This window comes from Cryptomeria japonica, chromosome 10 (genome assembly GCF_030272615.1).
Source record: "Cryptomeria japonica chromosome 10, Sugi_1.0, whole genome shotgun sequence".
NCBI classification, from domain to species: Eukaryota; Viridiplantae; Streptophyta; class Pinopsida; order Cupressales; family Cupressaceae; genus Cryptomeria; species Cryptomeria japonica.
In genome coordinates, this window is record NC_081414.1 from 323,019,426 (window position 1) to 323,041,593 (window position 22,168).

Here is a 22,168-nt window from a genome sequence, read left to right on the forward strand (position 1 = left end):
AAATTTATCAAATTGAAATCAAATACAAATTTACATATAAATGAAAATGAATTGAAACTTATGTACTCGCCTGCATAGCTATCCGACCAAATTCAATGTTGTGAATCATTTATCCCGTGATTTGCAAGATCTTCAAAAAATATTGCAAAACAACGATCTACATAGCTCCTATCATGAACCTCATCATCGCTGATATAGAAATGAATGTCCTTGATGATACTACATTTATTTGGATCAATATAGTTTTCTACCCCATCCACATCAAATTGTGCATGTCTATAGGTCACTTGCACAAATATTGCATCTTGATCAGAATGATAATATTGAGCTTGATTCTGCGATTGAGAGGAAAATGTATAGTTATCAGAGAAATCTACAATTGAAAGAATACAACTAGGTGGAAAACATTTTTTAGAATCATAAAATTTTTTAGCTTGCCATTGTGCACCATGACAATGTTGGATATGTGGATAAATCATAGTACGGAATTTGTTCATAAATTCAAGGTAGCTCAATTCACTCTCCTTCAGTGCAATTTTTTTGGATTCATCTCCTGAGTTAGTTCGATATGTCTCCTATTAAAATCTCTTCCACAAAACTGGCATTGAAATATCAATATTCTCAACTTGTAATGGAAATTTTTGCAAATATCCACAATGAATGCTTATACTTTTTATACATTGTACATTGAAGTCATCTAAATCTTCTGATTTGTCACATAAAATTGATTTCACAAATTGTGTCGTACTTCTAGGGATGACCATATCTGGATTAAGTACTGCCATATATTTTGTATGACTCTAAGTATAGATCAAACTCAACATTATTTTGACAACAACAAGTTTCATGTACCTTATTTATGCGTACAAAGAAAGGGTGCAACCTCTGAAACATTCTCTGACATATTTTCAAATCTGAAAATTCTTCCTTGAATGCTTCAAATAGTTCACTAATTTGTGTTGTATCTACAAAATGTTTAGGATGTCAAATCTTCATACTGGTCTCTTCATCTTTTATCTGTATAGTGTCTCTTCTATTGGAAGAAACATGGGAGTGGCTAGTTCAATATTCAATGACCAGTCTTCTTACATCTTCATATATTTGGTCTTTTCGAGGAAGTCTACAAATATTTACCCAATTCATTTTAATGTTTTCATCTAACATATTTCTCCTCCTAATATAAATTTGAACAATTTTTCTAGACTTATGTAGTAATTGAGAAAGTGTTGTAACTTGTCTTTTATGTGACAACCTCTTACTAGAAATTGTAGTCATCAATGCTCTATGTGCAACACTTGAATCAACTCCTCAACTTGTGGTATCAATAAGGTTCAATGCATCTTGCAAATTTTCAACTATTGTTTCTTTTACATGACCTCCTGAGCTTTTGCTATTATTGACACCCAACAATTCCAAAATAGGAGTCATTTCTCTTTTTCTAAATAACTTTACAAATAATTATTCTCTCTCGACCATAGATTTTTTTTCAAAATATTCCTCCCACATTTTTTTGCAATGCAATTTAATTGTTCTCTCAGGTACCATGAGTTCAGATGAAATTTAACTGAAAAGAGAATCCGCATTCATCTCCATCAAATTTCTCATGAAAGAAGAAAAATTCGTACCTTTACTAGTACCAATTTCTTTTGCTACTTCAGTTGCATCATCTTCAATATCAATAGGATCTTCTTCAACATCAAAAGGTTGCTCTTGATTAAATTTTGTATGACCTTTCTTTGAATCATCCCTTATACTATCATATTTTTTTTCTCTATTTTTGTTATTCCCCATTACACAAAGTATTGAAATTTTCTTTCCTAAAATTGCAAGTGAATACTCCTTAAGAAAAAAATCAAGCCCTTTGCAAAAAATCACCTCCTCGATAAAAAATAACCTCCTTCGAAAAAATTGCCTCCTTGCTTGAAAAAAAGCAACTTCCTAGAAAAAGAATTGAAGATTATATGAATTGTTTTTTGTTTTTTGTTTTTACAAAATTAAAAAATCACCTCATTAATATATGAGGGAAAGGGTAGGGAAGTGAGCACGCGAACACTCGCGGAGGGTCCTGTCACTTCCAGGACTCAAACAAGTCCCACTCGACTGAGGTTGCCTATGTGGAATCCCACATGGCAACCTAGTCAACAAAACTCCCCCAAATTGCAAAACTTTCAAGTTCGGCTAAGAATTTGACCATCTAATTTTTTTTTTAAAAACTAAAAATACCCTTTTCGAGAGCACAGAGTGAGGAATGTTTTCATATAATTTTTATATAATTTCAATTAGAATCAGTATATTAAAATTACAAAATATTATAGGTAGGTATATTAACATTCGAGAAGACTCTGATTCGAAAAAACAAAAAAATTAGTAAATCATATCAGAAAAATTTAAAAATTATATATAACACTAGAGGAGTTCTCTTCAAGAATATATAATTTTTTTGGGGATTTCTATAGTTTTGATAGGGAAAATTTGGTGGGAGACGAAAACTGTCAATTTCGAGAAACTTCAACTTTGAATTGTTATAACGGTGAAAATAAACATCAAATCAGAATTTTTTTTCTGCACTGGCTATGGATGTCATCTAAAACATATTCCAAAATCAAAGGAAAACAAGATTATTTACATATAGTTTTGTGGTGGGAGGTGAAACCCCCGATTTGTAGTATTTTTCAATAATTGAAAAAATAACTTTAATAATTAAAAAAATATATCAATTCTTGTTCTAATTTTTTTTTCAAATAATAGGCATAAACTTCACCTAGCTATACACATTTCATCAGTTTACATCATCTTCAAATACCAAATAGAAATATCACTTTTGTGCCATTGAAGTTGAATTGTTTTGTTGTTGTTAGCCTTTTCCTTTATAAAAGTGAGACACAAGTTTGTACTTTTACCTAGTGCTCCTCTAGTACATGAATTAACATCAACCAAATGTAGATACTTCAAGTGTACCTACAAGAAAATCCTAGATCCTCCCTTTTCAAAGGGACACATATGTGAGGGGATGTTTCTCATGCTATGAATTATCACCAAGAAAGAGCCTAGCTTGGGATGATAGATATTGTCCTACCTTTGTTTCCTTGAACATCTAACTTAACATTTTACTCTTTAACTATCAAATGTAGCATTTAAACTGTTGAAGGTCCTCTTAGGTGTAACATACATGGAAAGATTAGAAGTAATATAATTAGTCATGATTAAATGCATATAATACATGTTGGATACATTTATAAATACATCTCTTAGATTATAACCAAACTATATTTATAAAACCTTTTGACAATCTTTATTTCTTCAAGCCAAAATTAATAAATAATGTCTATGATTATTTTCTCAATCGAAATCTATCACTATGTTTATTGTATCCATAATAGAGATAATAATGCATATTATTTTATCTTGTTAGAATTATGCATTCAGATTAGAGGCTTATTTTTATTATTCTTGCAAGCAATACAATAATATTTAAATGCCTATTCTTCAACAAACTCCAATGGCAACAAATAGGGTTGTTTCACCAAAGTCAACCCTAATACAAGCCTCTCCTCCAATACATCCCTTGCTAGAATTTCGGTGGATGTGGACCTCTCAAAACTACTCCTTGCTAAGATTTTTATTTAGGTTGGTGAGCTACACTTGTTTTATATTGGGCACTTGGACTCATCCAATCCTTACAGTTCTTGGCTTCACTCCTCTCCCACTAGGTGGAAAGATGTTGAAATTTGTCATATTATTGTCTTACTAGTGGATTCTAACTTGACTTTGAATTCTCCTATGGATTCAGCTTCCTTCTCTCCCTCAATTGTCCCTACTTTGGTGGTTCGTGTTTACTCAACCCCTACTACCCCTACCTTGGCTTCCCCTATCTCAACAGTTGGTTCTTTTATCATCTCAGCGACCCCTACACTTGTTTTTCCTTCCTTGTAGAATACTAATTCTCTCCTATCTCCTTTGGTTTCTCTTTCAAGCATTGAGCTTATCCCCTCCATTTTCTATGACTCCCTCTCTCTAGATTGTTATATTCTCTTTTTGGATTCAGCGACTTGTCTTTTTGACTCATCTACTACTTCAAAAGGTTGTGCTAGGGTTTCTTCACCTGTTTATCTAGAAATAGGATTCTTTGTGAATAATTGGATGGAGAAATAAAAAGGGTCATTCTCTTCTAACTTAAGTGTCTCAAAGTATTATTCTTGAGCCATTTCTCAATCATAACTCTCAATTTCAGTAATGGTTGTTGGTTTGTGCTGATTAAACCTTGTAATTTTGTCCTCAAGTTACTTGGGTGTATCTTTGTTGTCCTTCTTTCTTGGTTTTTATGTATTTTGTCTGATCTTTATTGGGTTGGGTTAGCAAATTTACAACTTCTACTCTTAACATAATAAATTTTTTATTAATATAAATTTATAGTACCTAAACAACTCTTCTTACTCTTAGAAACTAGGAAAACTTATTTAAATTTATCTAAAACTATGGCTAAATAGTAGTAAAATAATAGAAAAATAAACCTTATACCTTACCCAACAAGATGAAATATTATATAGATTTTTAAATATAGTGGAAAAATAAATAAATAAGAATCATTTCACTTTGGTTCCATGTGTCTAGGAAACTAAGCCTTCTCTTTTCTCCTCCATACCCTAAATTATTTTTGAATAAGAATAGTAAATATTCATTCAAGCCATGACCTACACAACAATATAGTGGCTTAAATAAATAAAATATTGTCACATATTCCTTCATGATCTTAGTAATTCCTTTTCATCAAGCCATAGTAAGACTATTTCATGATACATGGGAGATATATTTTTCTCATAAAAGTTATTTTATTTACATTAAAACTAGTTTCTTACTTTGAAAGTATTATGTTTTGTATTGAATGGTCTTATTTTGACATATAAATGGCTTTCAAAATTTAAGGTGAAAGGTAGGATTTTTTTTTTTATAAAGATAAATGGGTTTTACAGGGACCCGAAACCAAGAGTTTTACAGAACCTGCCCATCAGCCAACCAAACATAAATAAATAGCAAAATAGGGGAACACCGAGAACAGCCTAGATCGAACACAAAAGCAAAAAGAAACAATAGCCAACAAAACACAAACAAACACTCAATTAAGCGAGTACACTAGATCCTTGTTCTTCTCGATGGTAACCTTGCTGATTTCCTCCAATTCCTCCATAATGAACCTGGATGTACCCTTATTGTTTCTCCTTCTTCTGGTCCTTGAACTAGGGACCATAGTTTTATTGCCACCAATGACAGAGTCTTCACCACCCAGATCTTTCTTTTTGTTACTGTCAATAGGATTGGATATGTGCTATGTCACCATGGCATTCATCTTTTCCATCCCCTCCATACTATTATTCATGGCCTCCTTGCTTATGTCAACTAGATTCTTAAGGTTATTCTTGATCTCCTCCATAGACTACTCAACCTTCTCAATTATTTTCTTATGTTTACATTTCATAACCTCGACATCGTGGGAAAGCTTTTGGGTCATGATCATGAGCTTTTCTATTTTTCTAGGCTAAAGTGAATTAGTGAAGATATCAATTATCTCCTCAATGCCCTCTTTGAGGGTATCAATCTCCTTCCCCACCCACTTCTAGCAATTCTCCTAGCTTCCAGTCACTTCCATCACCAAATTCATCAGAGAACTTTCCTTCTATAAATGACTATCCACATCTTTAGGCAGCGTCCCCTGCTTCTCCTTCAAGACATTAAGAGGAATGTACAATTTGATTTCTTGGTCCAAGGTTTTGGGAGAATAGTCTTTAGCAACCAACTTCTTCTTTTTGGAATAAGGTTCAGTTTTAGAAATCATCTTGCTGGTCAATTTATATTTACTTGCAGCCCATCTGGGAGGGTTCTTGCTTCTATGGGTTCCAGGAGTGACCAACATCTCACCCTCTTCAATCGGCTTATAATTGGGGTCAATAAGAGATTTGGCGCCCCCACTATCCTCCATCTCCATATCCAAAACAAAGACATCTTAAATATTAGTATTAGAGATTTGGCCTTTCTCAGAGAGAGAGGGCACAACTTCAAGGGCTTTGGCATACTCCATAATGAGCACAATAATCCCTTCATGAAGGACCGGATTATTCAGATTCTTAGCATGTTTTTCTAGACTATTCTCCAAAGAAGGTAGGAAGTTTTGTTAAAACACTCATGCCATTAGATTCAACCCCTTGTATGTTATAGTAAATTTCATCTTGATATCAATTAGTATGTAATGATTATGAATAATGTGCCTTATCGTGTCTATATAGACATATTTTAGTGCCCACCAAGAATACCCTAGAGAAACTAATCAAATAACTAGGAAATAGAGATTTTTTTTATTATTGTTTTAAAGATTACTACAACAAATGAAACTTAAAGTAAATACATACATTAACTAACCATGATCTCATTAAACATAATACACAAGAAAAATTATCTTATATCATCTAGATTACATTCCTCAAGGTAACTCAACATCATTACCTAAATACAACATAAAGATATGAATGATGCCAATTAACGATAAAACCTCAAATAAAATTAATACGTGATTTTCCCTTAGTCTATTAATACATTCCATTTCATAAAACATGGAAAAGTATCCATTAGCCAACATTACTTAATCATTTACCAATTTAAATACAATAAGTTCATTTTACTACACCAAATACAAATGTTTCTATCTAACATTTCCCATTAACTCAGATTAACCATAAAACCCAATAATACAATTAGAATCATATCTAAATAAAAGGAATCATATATAACATCATTACATATTACATGTTATAATTCATACAAAGAAGATCAATACAATTATCTACATTATCTACTTCAATTGGAAGTCATATTCCCTAATTACAAGAATGACCATCCAAAGATATCTCTTAATCATAGATAATAGATAAAACTTCTCCAAGAATACATAGCACAAGAAATGAAGAGATATAGAATCCTCAAACACATGCACGCAATGAAGAAAATCCCAATGAAAGAAGGCATCAAACCACCCAACCATGTGGAACCAAAAATGGTCCACCCCCCATGCTCTAGAGAGTGACATGAGGACCCATACACACTCTAAATCTAGGGCACCTAAGCTCCAAGGAACATAAACATGGGCAACAAAAAAAATTGAGGACTAACAACATAGGACAAAAAAAAATCACAAAGCACAAACTTACGAGAGACTACCATCAAAACACAAAGGCTAAGTAGTAGGACACATACAGGGAAGAGTGTCATCACATGCTATTAACAAGGGTTATCCTAGCAATTTCCAAACCCCGACGCCCATCAACAAGGGTTATCCTAACAGTCTCTCTCTAGACCCTGACGCCCAAGTGATACCCATGCATGCAATCAACTCAACCTTTGGTGAAGACAAGGGATTATAGCCATGCCATCAAGGCCTTCCCAATCTCATCTTGAGCCTTTACTAGCACTCTAGGCCATGGGGCACCATATTTGTCTTGTTTAATGTGAGAACTACCCAAACCCCTAAATTAACTTATTAAGATTATCACTTGATTACAACCTCCAATGAGATCTCTTAGAAGCCACTTGAGGGCCCCAAAACCCACATGGAAGCCACTCTGGCTATCATGTTCCTAATACCTAGGGTATAAACATAAATGTAGAGAACTCAAGAGAATCTCATAATACATCTCAACAAAGGTTCCATATCAAATATGAACCATAATAATTTTTTATCCATAATGCCATAATCCAATGATCACATGCAATTATCGAAATATCAATCCAACAACTCATGATGTAAGATATATCAACCTTTCTTAGATCCATATACAACATATATGAATATTCTCAAATCCAAAATCCAAATCTGGACAAAGTCATCATAGGGAGACACAATCTCAAAAACAAGCCTCTGGTCAAAATTGAGTCAACACAAAACTTAGAAAACAACTAGAAAAGTCAAAAAAACATAACAACACTTTTCCAAAATACTCTTGCACATTCACTCATCTCATTGGTGCCTTTACTAAATCTTCTAGTGCTTTTTTCAACCAAAATAGCACATATAACACATAAAATAGTGCATACATAGCATAAATTAGCGCTTTCATGACTCAGAATAGTACCATTGTTCACCAAAATGGCACATACATTTGACAGTATAGCACATTCATTAAATAGGCTAGCACAAGTGTTTACTAGACTAGCACATATAGCCTCCACTTAGCGCATCCGGCCTCCTCTTTAGCGCATATGTCAGAGAGGCAAAATATGACTCAAACAGAAATAAATATTATTGACTATCTTATTAAAGTCTGATTACAAATATGACTTTGAATCATAAATCAGAAAGTGTGTTATACAACCAATTATAGGATTAAATGTTCTGGAAAAAATATCCACAACCTCAAATCTCAAAACAGTCTCAACAAAAAGAACTCAAATAATACATTTCCCGCAAACAAACAACTATCAAAATTTGAGAAAAAATCTTAACCAGAATGTAGCCTCAAATGAAAAGAGAAAAAATAGCTTCCATTCAATAACCACAACCAAAAAAGTAAGACACAAAATTGCAAACACATTCAGAGCCTCCCATGGGTATAAAAGTTAAATTCCCTTCATATAATTACAAATTCAGAGAAGAGTAAAACACAAAAATTCTAGAATATACAAAATACATGTTTAGACACTCTACAAACAATCTTTCCTTTCGAAAGGAAAATGCATAAACCAAAATGGGACCTTGAACCACTGACCTATAAATATGAAGAACTGATGGGGTTCACATAGTTTGCTCAACACCTCACCTAGCTAGTGTTGCTCAATTCCATCAACTCACCAGGCCTAGTCGCTCTCTAGACCTCCAAGTTCTTCTCAATCTCTTCTAGGGCTTGATTCTTTACCTTTCAAAGGTGTCTTCTTCAAGTGTTTTGGCTAGGAACCCTACCAATTCATAGTGCTTCCCATGTGCTCAATTACGGCTTCTTGGCTGAACAAGTTGTCAATTTGACCTCCTACCATTGTGAGATGATGTAGAGGTGCGGAGGTGTCTTCTTTCATTTTTTGAATCCATTTAGGGTTCATTTGAGTTTTTCCATCAATAAGTTTCTTACCGTTTCCAAAATCTTGCCTAGAAAAGGGCTAAAAGGAATTACCCCAATTAGGCCTCCTAAAATCGATTTTTTTAGGAATTGAGTGAAAACGGTCCAAAAGACCCCCTAACAATTTTGGATTTACTTCAATGGTTCATCTAACCTTAGGATATTTTTGTGGTTTTGGCTTCTTAACCCACCATTCCTTGTGCTAACCCCAAAATAAGGGTTTTGAAGGGTTTTCTAGGCCTCTAGTTGGCAGTGAATGGTCAAATTGGGGTTTGAGTGTTAAATGATCTGGTCAAGGCTCCTCCTTGTATTGGTAACTCTGTACCAACTCCTTAGACCTCTCCAAAAACTTAGAAAGTGATTTGGCATTCACCTCTATTCTTGGCACTTCATTCTCACCTTATTTCCTCTAGCTGGGTTGCTCCTGGACTTGCCTAAAACAAGGTGACAGTCATGTTAAAACTCTTCTCCAACACTTTCCCTTGCATATGTACACTATATAGATTGTTTCCCTCCATGTACCAACAATTCGTGATGGCAGCACATGTGGAACTCATGGGGCAACCATATTTACAAAAAAAATTGCTATATACAAGCCAAAACTGGCTGTTTGCAAACTAAAGCAAGAAAACACTAATGAAAACTATCTAAAAAGATTTAAATTAAGCCAAAAACACTATAAAATACTATATAAACTCAATCCATTTCTGGATCAATGGATTAATTCCATTTTTAATTATAAAATAAGTAAAATCAAGCCAAAATGCTGCCAACTAGTCTGAAAATGAGTAGTTTCAGATTGTTGAACTTACATGACACATTCTCCAACCTTGGTAATCATTCAAGAGAGGGTACTTATAGCTTTACCATGTGTGGAGTCAACCTAGGGCATTGGACAATCCCTAACTCCATCGGTAACCAATTCACGACAAAAGTTGTCATGACAACTTTTTGCAACTTTGCACTTTTGCACTTTTTGTTCTCTCCAACCCATGAGACCTATTCTAAGTCATCCCACATGAATTTTAAAACATTCCTAAGACTAATTTAACCCTCCCTAATTCCTATACCAAGTTTTGACACTTTTGACCATCAAGAAGGTCAACTACCTACTCAAATCCACTATTTACACAAAAAATCAAACCTAAGAAGAATGAACTCAACCTAGGCCTACATTGACTCAAAACACTAACTCTTGGACCCTCCTAGAGTCCTTATTCACTACTGACTTGGCTAGGTTTAGTACAAGCCAAAATTGAAAAAAACTAGATAGTCTATGTCCTAGGTGCTCCTGCACCAAGAACGGACAATGAAAATTGAAGAAGATGAAGAAAATAAAGTTTGAAACGCCAAGAATCTACAATCCAATGAAATCCCTCAATGAAAATGTAGCAACATTCTAGATTCAAAATAAACAACTCCAATCCTCAAGCATACACATAAATCATCCCTCAAAAGCAAAGTAAAGCTTCAAGAATACTCTTAGGAAAACTTCACTGCAAAATCCCTACTTCAAATTTTTCTTTTACTTTCCCTTTCTACAAATTATAATAATTTCATATTATTCATACCTCATCACAACCAAAAATCAGAGAAATAAAAATAATAATAACATTAACAACCCCTCACCAATAATCAAAAGAAAATAAATAAATCAAATAATAACCTCGAATTACAACTCCCAAGAAAACAATCATAAAAGGGTTAATTAAACAAATACTAAACAATTAAATAAATTAATCAATAAATAAATAAATAAACAATCAAATAAATCAATCAAATAAATCAATCAATGAATAAACAATAACAAATAATTAAATTAATTAAAATGCACAAATAAACATAAAGCTCAACTCATATATTTTCACCAAATAAATAGTAATTTATTATAATTCCAATAATTGAATATTTGTCTCTCTGTGTCTGTATGTGTGTGTGTGTGTGTGTGTGTGTGTGTGTGTGTGTGTGTGTGTATACATATACATATATACACACACATATATACATATATATATAGATACACACACACACATATATATATGTATATGTATTTACATATACATAGATGAATATATATACATATATATACATACATGTATATATATACATACACATGTATAAATATATACATATATGTATATATATGTATACATATATACATATATACATGTGTATATATATATACACACATATATATATGTATATACATATATATATATACACACACATGTATATATATGTATACATATATATATATATACATATATATGTACATGTATACATATATATGTATATGTGTATATATGTATATATCCACACACACACACACACAGATATATATATATATATATATGTATGTATGTATATATATATATGTATGTATATATATATATGTATGTATATATATATATATATGTATATATATGTATATATATACATATATATATTTATATATATGTATATATATATATATGTATACATATATATGTATGTATGTATGTATATGTATATACATATACACATAACATATATTTATAAATATATATAAACATGTGTGTGTGTGTGTGTGTGTGTGTGTGTGTGTGTGTGTGTGTGTGTGTGTGTATGTGTATATACATATATACATATATATATATACACATATATACATGTATGTGTGTGTGTGTGTGTGTGTGTGTGTGTGTGTGTGTGTGTGTGTGTGTATGTATATATGTGTGTGTGTGTGTGTGTGTGTGTGTGTGTGTGTGTGTGTGTGTGTGTGTGTGTGTGTGTGTGTGTAAAAACACAACAACATATAAATTTACATATAACATAAAATAATCAAGCAAGTGAAAGAGCATCATGACATCATACCCTACTCATAAATGAGTGGAATAACGTCATCCCTTCCATGTCTACAACAATAATGAAATCATGGCAAAAGATAACATCATCAATAACCTCATCATATCCAATTAAAGAATGAAATTTGGTTAGCACATAGCACAACATCATCACAACCAGATATAAGCCACAACATGCATATAATGAGTATGCATCAATAACCAAACATATGCCCCATCATCATAATAGTCTTAAAAATATCATCATCCACATAGAACCATAATGTATCAACTGTCAATATGCAATGTCTAAACGAATTAGAAGCATAAATAAAGCCATAAGTATCTATCAAAAGTATCATAAAGAGTGCAATATGGAAGGGCAATACACATATATTTAGGAGCCAAGAATCTCAAAATAATAGCTTTTACTTTGTTAGAATTTATTTATAAAGTTAATCTATAATAAAAGTATTTTTTTTGTATTTCAAACATTAAATTAAAAAAAGAAATAAAGGAAAGACAATGTATAGTTATTTATATCATATTACAAGAAAAAATATATACTTCTCATTAACTTTAAATGTTATATTTTACCTAGTAATTTGAAGTTTTGATTAATAGTTAATGAAAGCTAAATTTTAATGATCAATTGAAATTGTGGGTCAATATTTAGGGGAAAGCAATGCTTTGATTAATAGAAAGAAGGATAGGCTTGAACCATTTCATAATTGTTGAAAAACATCACCTAGGGAACATGATGAATGCAGACCTAGCTAAAGATAAAAAACAATGAGGAAACACCAAACAAATAGATTAAGAATAGAGACATAACCAAGAAAAAAAAAAAAAACTAACCAACCAACAACCAAAGACACAAAGAGATGGTCTACTAGGAAAAGATGTTACCCACTTGCAAATATTTACATAGACCTATAACTTTATCTGAGAAAGAAATTTTCTTGTTAGAGTCCTTAACAGAGTTTGGAGTACCAAAATCTGAAGTATCTTTGACCATCAAGATAGGGGGCTCCAATGTAGAAGATGGAGACAATGCATGTCTCAATCGCTTTACTTTCCTACGAACAATTTCCTCCTAAATAGCATGCAAGGTAGTCAAATTATTTAGGGCCATCTCCCAGCTTCACTTGGACATAAATTTAATTTTTTACTTCGGGATCTTCTTGTTTTCCTTTAGTTTCATCAAACTTACTCTCATTCCTTTGAGATACTATTTTACTAAGGTCATTCAACATCTCCTCAACTTTGTCCCATTTCTCTAATTTCCCAACCATATTACTAGTGACTTCCCAAAACTATTCATGTTTTTCCTCCATAGCCCGTTTATCACCCCTAGCTTCTTCCTCAACCAAAGCTTCAAATTTATTAATCTTTTTAATAGCCACATCAAACTATGAGAAGAGCCATTTAATAACCAAGACCTACCACTCAATACTTTCCTCTAGCTTCAACACCTTAGAATCCAAAATAGGAAGGCCAAGATCGGGATTAGGAATCTCCTGGTTAGGGGGAGAGGGGGAAACCTCCTCAAAAGCCAAAAGGGACCAATCTAATCCCAAGTCCAATGAGAAATCAACTTCCTTATAAGCTTCCCCTTCTTTGAATTCCAACACCTCCACATCCTTAGAAGGCGGATTAGGAGACATTTTTTGTTTCTCTTGTCTAATGAGATTAAAGTGGTTGGAACTAACTTGGATTTAAAAGTAGAGATAGCATTGGGGCTAGGTTTCATAATGGGGGAACCCAAGAGCTCTACCACTAAATTAGGGTCCAATGAGGTGCCAAGGGGACTTAACATTAACCCACTAGATGGGGTTAAGGCTAGATGAAGTTTGTAGATTCTAAGAATCAACCCATGATGGAGGAGGAGGGGCTTTTTGGACTTGTCTCTAACCATCAATCGAGTCAAATAAGAATAAACATAACATGACACATTCATTTTTATACTATACCTGAGGTGGTTTAGCATAAAAAAAAACTAGGTATGAAAATATTTTAAAATACCCATATAGAGTGAAGAATTTGATCGGCAACAAGGTAGCATCCTTCCAAATACTAAGTAGTTTTTCTTTGTTATACCCACTTTGTAACCTGGAAACCCCTTTGTTGGACTTGAAAATATCTTAAATTCCTCCTTATAGGACCACATTGGCTTCTTTGGAAAGGGTATTCCCTCTTGCGGTAGACCAGTGATAGTGGAAATCATGTCAAGAGTGATTATGAAATAAAATTCCCTAATGTTCACCTCCCCCTTCTGATAGGACTGAGCAAAAATTCTTGGACAATTCTAGGTCAAAACCCTGCATGCCTTCAACATAATTAGCCAAGCTCCCCTTGACCACTTTCTGGCATAACTTGGCATTAATTTTAAATTCATCACATGAATTAGGTTCAATTTGTATAAGGTCCTCCCATCACAATCACAATGAGCTTCGATGAAAAAACTAGGTGGGGAGAACAAAAACTAAAAATTTGAACCTGATAGCACTTATGAGGGAAAGGGAAAATGATAGTGTTGTTTGAAAGAGACATCCGCCACATAAACAAAAGAGGACTAGCCAAAAGGGCAACGAGAAAAATAAAAAAGGTGATCGTTGGATTATAATCCATCATTAATCTTTATGTCCTCAAAGATAGCAACAGGAACCAAATCTAGGACATCATTGATATCCCTCCATATTTTCAAATTGTTCGAAATGGTCCTTATGAAGCCAATTTGTTATCAACTTTAGTGCCTTCCCTTCTTGTGTGACAAAGGTTAGCATGGCTAATCTCACAAATAAGATCCTGACACTTGGCAACAAGGTCTTCACACTTCCAATCAAGTTTGGCTTTGTTCTTGAGTAAAAGGATAGTGTTTTTCAAACCAACTTCTATGATGAATTCATTGTACTACCATTCATTAATTATAACAAGACCATAGTAAATAGCTGCCACCTCCAACAAACTCAAAGTTTGTGAGCCCAAATTGGTAATGTAAGCAAGGATAAAATTTCACCTGTGGTCGTGAATGACCCCAGCCCCACACACCCAACTTGGATTTCCGTTTGAAGAATCATTGAAGTTCAATTTAACCAACTAGAGTTGAGGGGGACATTTATTAGAGTTTTTGAAGCCAATGGGTAGGGATATGAAACTAGCTAGAGTATCATTTAAGCATCAGTTTTTAGCCACCTACTAATCTATGGCGAAGGGCAGCCTAGAGTGGTTGCATCTTTCAAAGCAACCATATTTACCTTGACATTAACCATAATAACAATAGCGTAAGAATCCCAACTAATCTTCTTATCCCTAAATATTATGTTGTTCCTTTGTTTCCATGGACACTAGCCAGTATGGAAAAAGCCTACCATCAAAGTTCTCTAATAAAGGGATGATTCAAAGGGGGAGACCAACTTGAGACACAATCCTTTTGCCTCCATTCCAAACCCACTCAATAATGAACAGGTGGGAAATTCTTTCACATTAGGTGGAAAGCAATGTTAAGAAATACAGGTTAAGAGCAATAAAGCCAAAGGTAAAAATAATGAACTCACAATGGAATTAAATCATGTTTCCACAAAAGTTCAAAAGTTATTAAAAAGATAATTATCTTATTAAATAACAATTTATAAGATTTATATAGCACAATATTTAGTTATATGTTGAATAGATATTTAAAACAAAATCGCATAATAGACATTAAACTGATTATAAAATAAAAAATTTCTAAATTAAAGTTTCAAAACTCATATAATCAATACTATAAAATTATTTTTAGTTCAAGTAAAATATATTAATAGTTAAAATAAATTATTTTAATCATAAAAATTAATATAATGTCTATTAACTATTTAAATGAAAACGTTAAAATAATCTATATAAAACTAACAACATATAAAATGTTAAATATCAAATATGTTAACAATTTTCTATATCGATTGGGAAATTGGTCTTCTTAAATAAAAGCATGAAACTTCTACTTGAGTGACTTTGTCTAATAAATATGAATTAGTATGAGGGGTTGATTAAACGGCAGGATGCTTGATTTTAGTGTAAAATACAACAATAACATCTGTAAATTGAATCCTATAAAAAAATTTAGGTTTAGCAGTTGTTTCTATTCCATCTTAGAGGGACCGAGTTCGACTTTTCAATCCTTCGGAAATTTTAAATATTTTTGGCGATTATACCAATTTTACCATAACTGGAAACGAAATGGCATCACGTCGTTTAGAAAATGGACATACGCACATAAACAAGCCAAATATTATTTATTGCTTTGGCCGTTTCGTCATTCATTTGTTTTATAGAAGAACAACAGGACTGCAATCCTGAAGCATTGTATCACCAGACCTTGGAATCAATTTCACAGTGTTTTCAACGCGAGCCGGTATTCTATATTGGAAGATATGTAAGTGTGAGATTTGTACAACTACACAGGTCAGCTTAAACTGAATGCAAGCATTTTATTTCTATTGCTCTACGAAACTATGAAAACTGTGAATCGAAATAATGTTGCCAACATTTTGCTCTTCACAATGGCCCTGTTGGCTGGAAGTGTTCATCCAGAGGAAACAACGTATATTGTTCATCTTGAGCAGCCAGAGACGGCTTTAACTACTTTGTATGATCGCAAGAAATGGTACTCGTCGTTTGTACGCCAAGAAAAAGTTGTGATGTATGCTTACGAGAATGTATTCAATGGATTCGCTGCTCGGTTGACGGAAGCAGAAGTGGTAGCAATGCGAGAGATGCCAGGCTTTATTGCGTCGTATCCAGACACTCTCCTGCCATTACATACCTCGTATTCCGCTCAATTTATGGGCCTCTCTACCAGTCAAGGACTGTGGCCGGCGACTGACTTCGGCAAGGGCGTTATAATTGGGGTGTTGGACACGGGCGTGTGGCCAGAGAGTCCTTCCTTCGACGACACCGGCATGCCTTCCCCGCCGGCCAAGTGGAAGGGTATGTGCGAAAGTGTCCCGGATTTCAACTCATCGAACTGTAACAACAAGCTAATCGGAGCCAGAACTTTCCTCCAAGGCAGCGGAGAGCGTAATCCAAGTCCTCGCGACGCAGAAGGTCACGGCAGTCATACTTCATCCACTGCCGCCGGTAGCCGCGTTGCCAATGCGAGCCTCTTTGGATATGCCGCTGGAACGGCCAGGGGCATGGCTTCGGGTGCTCATGTAGCCATGTATAAGGTCTGTGGGGGCCTTTCGTGTCGGCAATCAGATGTTCTGGCAGGCATGGACCAAGCCGTGGCCGACGGGGTCGACGTGTTATCGCTCTCGATTGAATCAAATACGAAGCCCTTGTACATGAATCCCACTGCCGTGGGTGCCTTCACTGCAATACAGAAAGGCATTTTCGTCAGCTGCTCCGCAGGCAACAGCGGGCCGGCTTTTTCTACTCTTTCAAACGAGGCACCCTGGATCATGACTGTCGGCGCGAGCACCATGGACAGAAATTTCGTCGCAAATGTCCAACTGGGGGACGGGAGGGTTTTCTATGGAGAATCTCTGTACCCGGGTAACGGCCTTTCGGAATCCCTGCCGCTTGTCCATTTTACCACAGAGAGCGGAAACTTGTGTCTCAACGGGAGCTTGAGCTCCAGTGATATTGCCGGAAAGATTGTGGTGTGTGAACAGGGCAACAATGCGCGGCTGGCGAAGGGTGAAGTGGTTCGAGCAGCGGGAGGCGCAGGTATGATACTGGTCGCGGACAATTCGTTTGGGGAGGCAACCATAGCAGATGCTCATGTTTTGCCAGCAACCTTCGTCGGTTACAAAGATGGACTAACGGTTAAAGCTTACGCCGCCTCAACCAAAGCACCGACTGCAGCCATAAATTTCCTGGGTACCCTGTTCGGCAGTTTAGAAGCGCCTGCTGTGGCATCCTTTACGTCGAGGGGTCCGAGCTCTGTGAATCCGGAGATCCTGAAGCCGGACGTGATTGGCCCTGGAGTTGATGTCCTTGCAGCATGGCCTTTCGACCTCAACCCCACGGGCCTCCCCGAGGACCACAGGCTGGTCAAGTTCAATATAGTTTCGGGGACCTCCATGTCCTGTCCCCATGTAAGCGGTCTCGCCGCTTTGATCAAAGCAGCTCATCCAGACTGGAGCCCGGCTGCCATCAAATCTGCCCTCATGACTACGGCAGGCGTTATCGATAAGAACAGCCTGCCGATCCTTGACAGTGCAACCAACACTACAGCAAACGTTTTCGCTACCGGAGCAGGACATGTAAATCCGGAAAAAGCAGCAAACCCAGGGCTTGTCTATGACCTCACACCGGCCGACTACATTCCTTACCTTTGCGGCCTAAACTACACGACTAGCCAGATTCGGGTTATCGTGGGTACAAGTGTGACTTGCCCTACTGACCCTGAAAGCACTCGCCCAGGAAATTTAAATTACCCGTCTTTCTCTGTTCTTTTCGACACAACATTAGCGCCGGTCTCAACTTCCTTCAAGCGAACAGTAACTAATGTTGGGTCGCCGGAATCAACATACACGGCTAGCATCGAGGCGCCCCCTGGAGTGGAGGTTAATGTTAGTCCGCCCGTTTTAATCTTCACAGAAGTTATGGAAAGGCAGAGTTACAACATCACATTCACGGTACCAACTCTAGCAGCGCATTCATTTGTCCAAGGTTCTCTTACATGGGTTTCCAATACCACCTCTCCTGTTTACCAGGTTAGAAGCCCCATATCAATCATCTGGTATGAACTATCATAACATTTTCATTCTTGTAAGAAGCATCGATCCCAATCCAAATACCATTGTCTAAAACCTGCTAGTTGCTACGCCTTTACCATGCTGAATCGTAGGGCATGTCTATCAGGATACACATTAAATTGTATTTATTAATTAATTGAAAATATGAAGTATGTTACATTTTAGTTTTTAATTAGTTAAAATATATGATCAAATGTGCATCCTTGTTTCCAAGAGACGATATGGTATCATTCAAATTGATTTTTATTTGACTTTTATATAGGTTAATAAATTTTAATGGTTGAATCAAATAAACTTTTCTTTACTAATTGGAATAAATTAGCGATAACTTGTGTGATATGAATAGTATTTTTATTAATATGTGGGAAAAAAATTGAAAAGTATTTCTAAATGTACATAAAATTTTAAAACAATAAGTAATTATAAAGTTCGTATGTCATACATCGATTTTAGAGAATCTAGAAATATAAATGAATGGTAAATGGACAATCAATAAGGAAGGAAAAATCTTATGAACATCATAGTCAATGCATCAACACTTATTCTCCTAAGGTTGTATATGCTTTGGGTATTAGAAGTAATCTTCATTCTTATTTTGAAAGAAAACAAAGAAAAACAAAAAATGTGAATAAAGAATTCAAAGATAATTATAGTTAGCATTCACAAAAAATTCAGTCCTTCCACAAAATCCAAAGTCTTTAGTCATACTTTAGAGTGGCTTTAGACAAGGCAATCTTCGTTATTTCCAAAATTAAAATTGATGTCATTTCAATTAAAATTTGATTTAAAATAAAATCATAACCCAATTTCTCACTATTCTAGTATGATTCTTCTTAACATTTAGAACATAAATAAGGATGTTGATGTCATCTTTGCATTCATTTAAATGTAAGTTACACAAATTAGAGGAATAATTTCTTTTGAAATGATCAAGCAAGATTTTAAAGTCAAATTCTAAAATGAGATTAGTAAGATACCCTAGTTTAGCTTCTAGAATAATTTGTTAAATGACTATAGCCTCATGAAAATTATTAGAACTAGCACCAAAACTAGTAGTGAACTAGAGTTTGACCCTTTCACTGTCTATTGGGATTCAAGTGTCTCAACCTTTTCAATTCCTGACATTTAATTTGGTGATTAATTATGTATTTAATTTGTTCTCATTTTGTAAGACACCTCACCATACACACTTCAACTCACTAGAACACTTGTCAAGTTAGTTCACAAGTGTTCCATCTTTTGAAGGTTAGTTGAATTCATTATGTTTGACATGCCTACCACTACTACCTTTCCTCTATATAAGGCTACTTTATATATTACATACACACCTCTATTCATTTCGTTGAGCTATTTATTTCATCTATTGCATGCTCTCATTTTTTAACTATTGCATGACTTTTGTAGCTCCACCAATTTCCATCACTTGACTAGTTGATTTTGGCTCTAACACATTTCACAACTAGACATGTATATCTCTCCATCCTCTTGAAACACATAGGCACCCTCTTGTTATAGCACTATACTCTCTAGGTCCATTTATAGTTACGTTGTGAGGATACCAAGCAACAATGGTCTTATCCTCTATCATATCTATAACATGATCTACTAATGTGGTAAAAATATATATTTGCCTCCCTTGTTGTGTAGAAAATTCCATGGACAAGTGTCATGACCGCAAGGATTAAGTCATCTACAATCCCCATACATCTATATAGATCTAGTCATCATAACGTCTAACAACACATGCACATTAGCACGCACTCTAGTTTAAATCTTATCTTGGATGATGCATTTCACAATATTTATCTACCCATATCTAGTGAATTTCAAAATGCTCATAAAAATATATTTTTAAATAATTATCATACTACCTCACCTTGTCTCCCAATTATAGACCCCCATGTGCTCACAATAATGCTTGTGGAATAGTATGCATTCCATTGTTAATTTATTTGATACTCTTACCACACATAATTTTACTACTAAATAAAGTTAAAATAAAATATTCTATCCCGTAGGATTATTTATTTATCTCACTTCACCATTTTTTAAATTTTTTACCTTCATCATTTTTCATCGCTTTAAATTATTTAGTACTTTTCTTACCTATTTACATTGTTTTTCTCTATTATTTTCACCTGTTTAAGTATTTAAACCTTTTTTGAGAGACTATTGATACTAGTTTTCTTTCTTACTCTTGAAAGAGAACATCACCTATCTATTGATAAATTCTAGCCTTCCTTGTATAATTATGGCATTCTACCACCTTAGTAAGAACTTATATTTTTCTCTTTTTTTTTTTACATGATGACACTTCTCTTAGCCATATAAATATCTCAAGGAAAATAAAATTGTAATCATCTAGAACCATTCCCTATATTTTTACTAATTCTCATCTTTAATTATATGTTGTCTGAAGCACTTATTAATTAAATAAACTATTTAATTAATTGGGTTACCTTTCCTGTAGAAGTTAATTAAAAAATTATATTTCTTCAATCAAATCTAATGTCATAATCAAGTATCAATTATTTCCCCTATTCTTTTAAAAAAAATTATGCTTACTATAAAATCTAAATTCCACGTCATCTATATTTTCCAATTTAAAAATCTCTAAAATTTCTAATGGAACTAACCTTAAATCCTAGCCACCTTAATTATTCAATAAATCTTTACCATATATTTCCAACTACCAAAAAAATTAGTAACAATCTTTAATCTAAATCATTAAATCCAAAATAAAGATAATCTAGATTCCTAATAAGCAATTCAATAAACTATATCCTACCCACTAACTATAAAATATCATGTATCCAAATCTAAACTAATACTAAATCATGACCATATATTGAGTCAATCTCAACCCTCAATACACCGGCCTCAAGAAGGGAAATAGTAAGATGAGTTCCAACAACATTAACAACTGGGTCAAAATGGGCAATGTTAGGACCCAAGGGAACTAGAGCAAGAATAAAATACAATGGCTTATAATCCTCTAAAACATCACTTGAATCATATTTATACATATTAAGATGTTGGGGAAGATAACTAGTCCACCAAGATGATGAATAGGACTTGTGAGAACCACATTGAAAACTAGAGGCTAAATTTCTCATAGAAAAGAAACATTCTCACCTAAAATACAATCTCACTTGTAAGAGCATTCAATAGATAAACCTCCACCAATATACATGAAAATGGTGTGCTATAGAAATTTGTAATAGCAGAATATACCTTCAGAAATATATACAAAGAACTACCAATCACCTCATAGGAAAATATACACTAGACCTCTAAGGGGAGATAAGGTAATAACATCCAAGTAAGCATACCTAACTAGATTTTTTTGAAGGATTAAAGGATGCATTCTAATAATTAATCAAGAGAGGATGCAAATTCTATGTATTTAATCTCCAACCTCTAAAATAACATATCTACTAACAAAAGAATCAAAGAATACACATAAAAAATTGTAGTACAAGGGTAGACCTTCATCTTATCCTCAACC

General features: G+C 34.2%; 1 protein-coding gene across 1 annotated transcript; it reads left to right on the forward strand.

The window, feature by feature from the left end:
• Window positions 1–16,433: 16,433 nt before the first annotated feature.
• On the forward strand, window positions 16,434–18,726 carry LOC131076094 (subtilisin-like protease SBT1.8). Its single transcript, XM_058013141.2, has one exon. The coding sequence runs from the start codon at window positions 16,459–16,461 to the stop codon at window positions 18,658–18,660; it is 2,202 nt and encodes a 733-aa protein (XP_057869124.2). The 5' UTR covers window positions 16,434–16,458; the 3' UTR covers window positions 18,661–18,726.
• The last annotated feature ends 3,442 nt before the right edge of the window (window positions 18,727–22,168 follow it).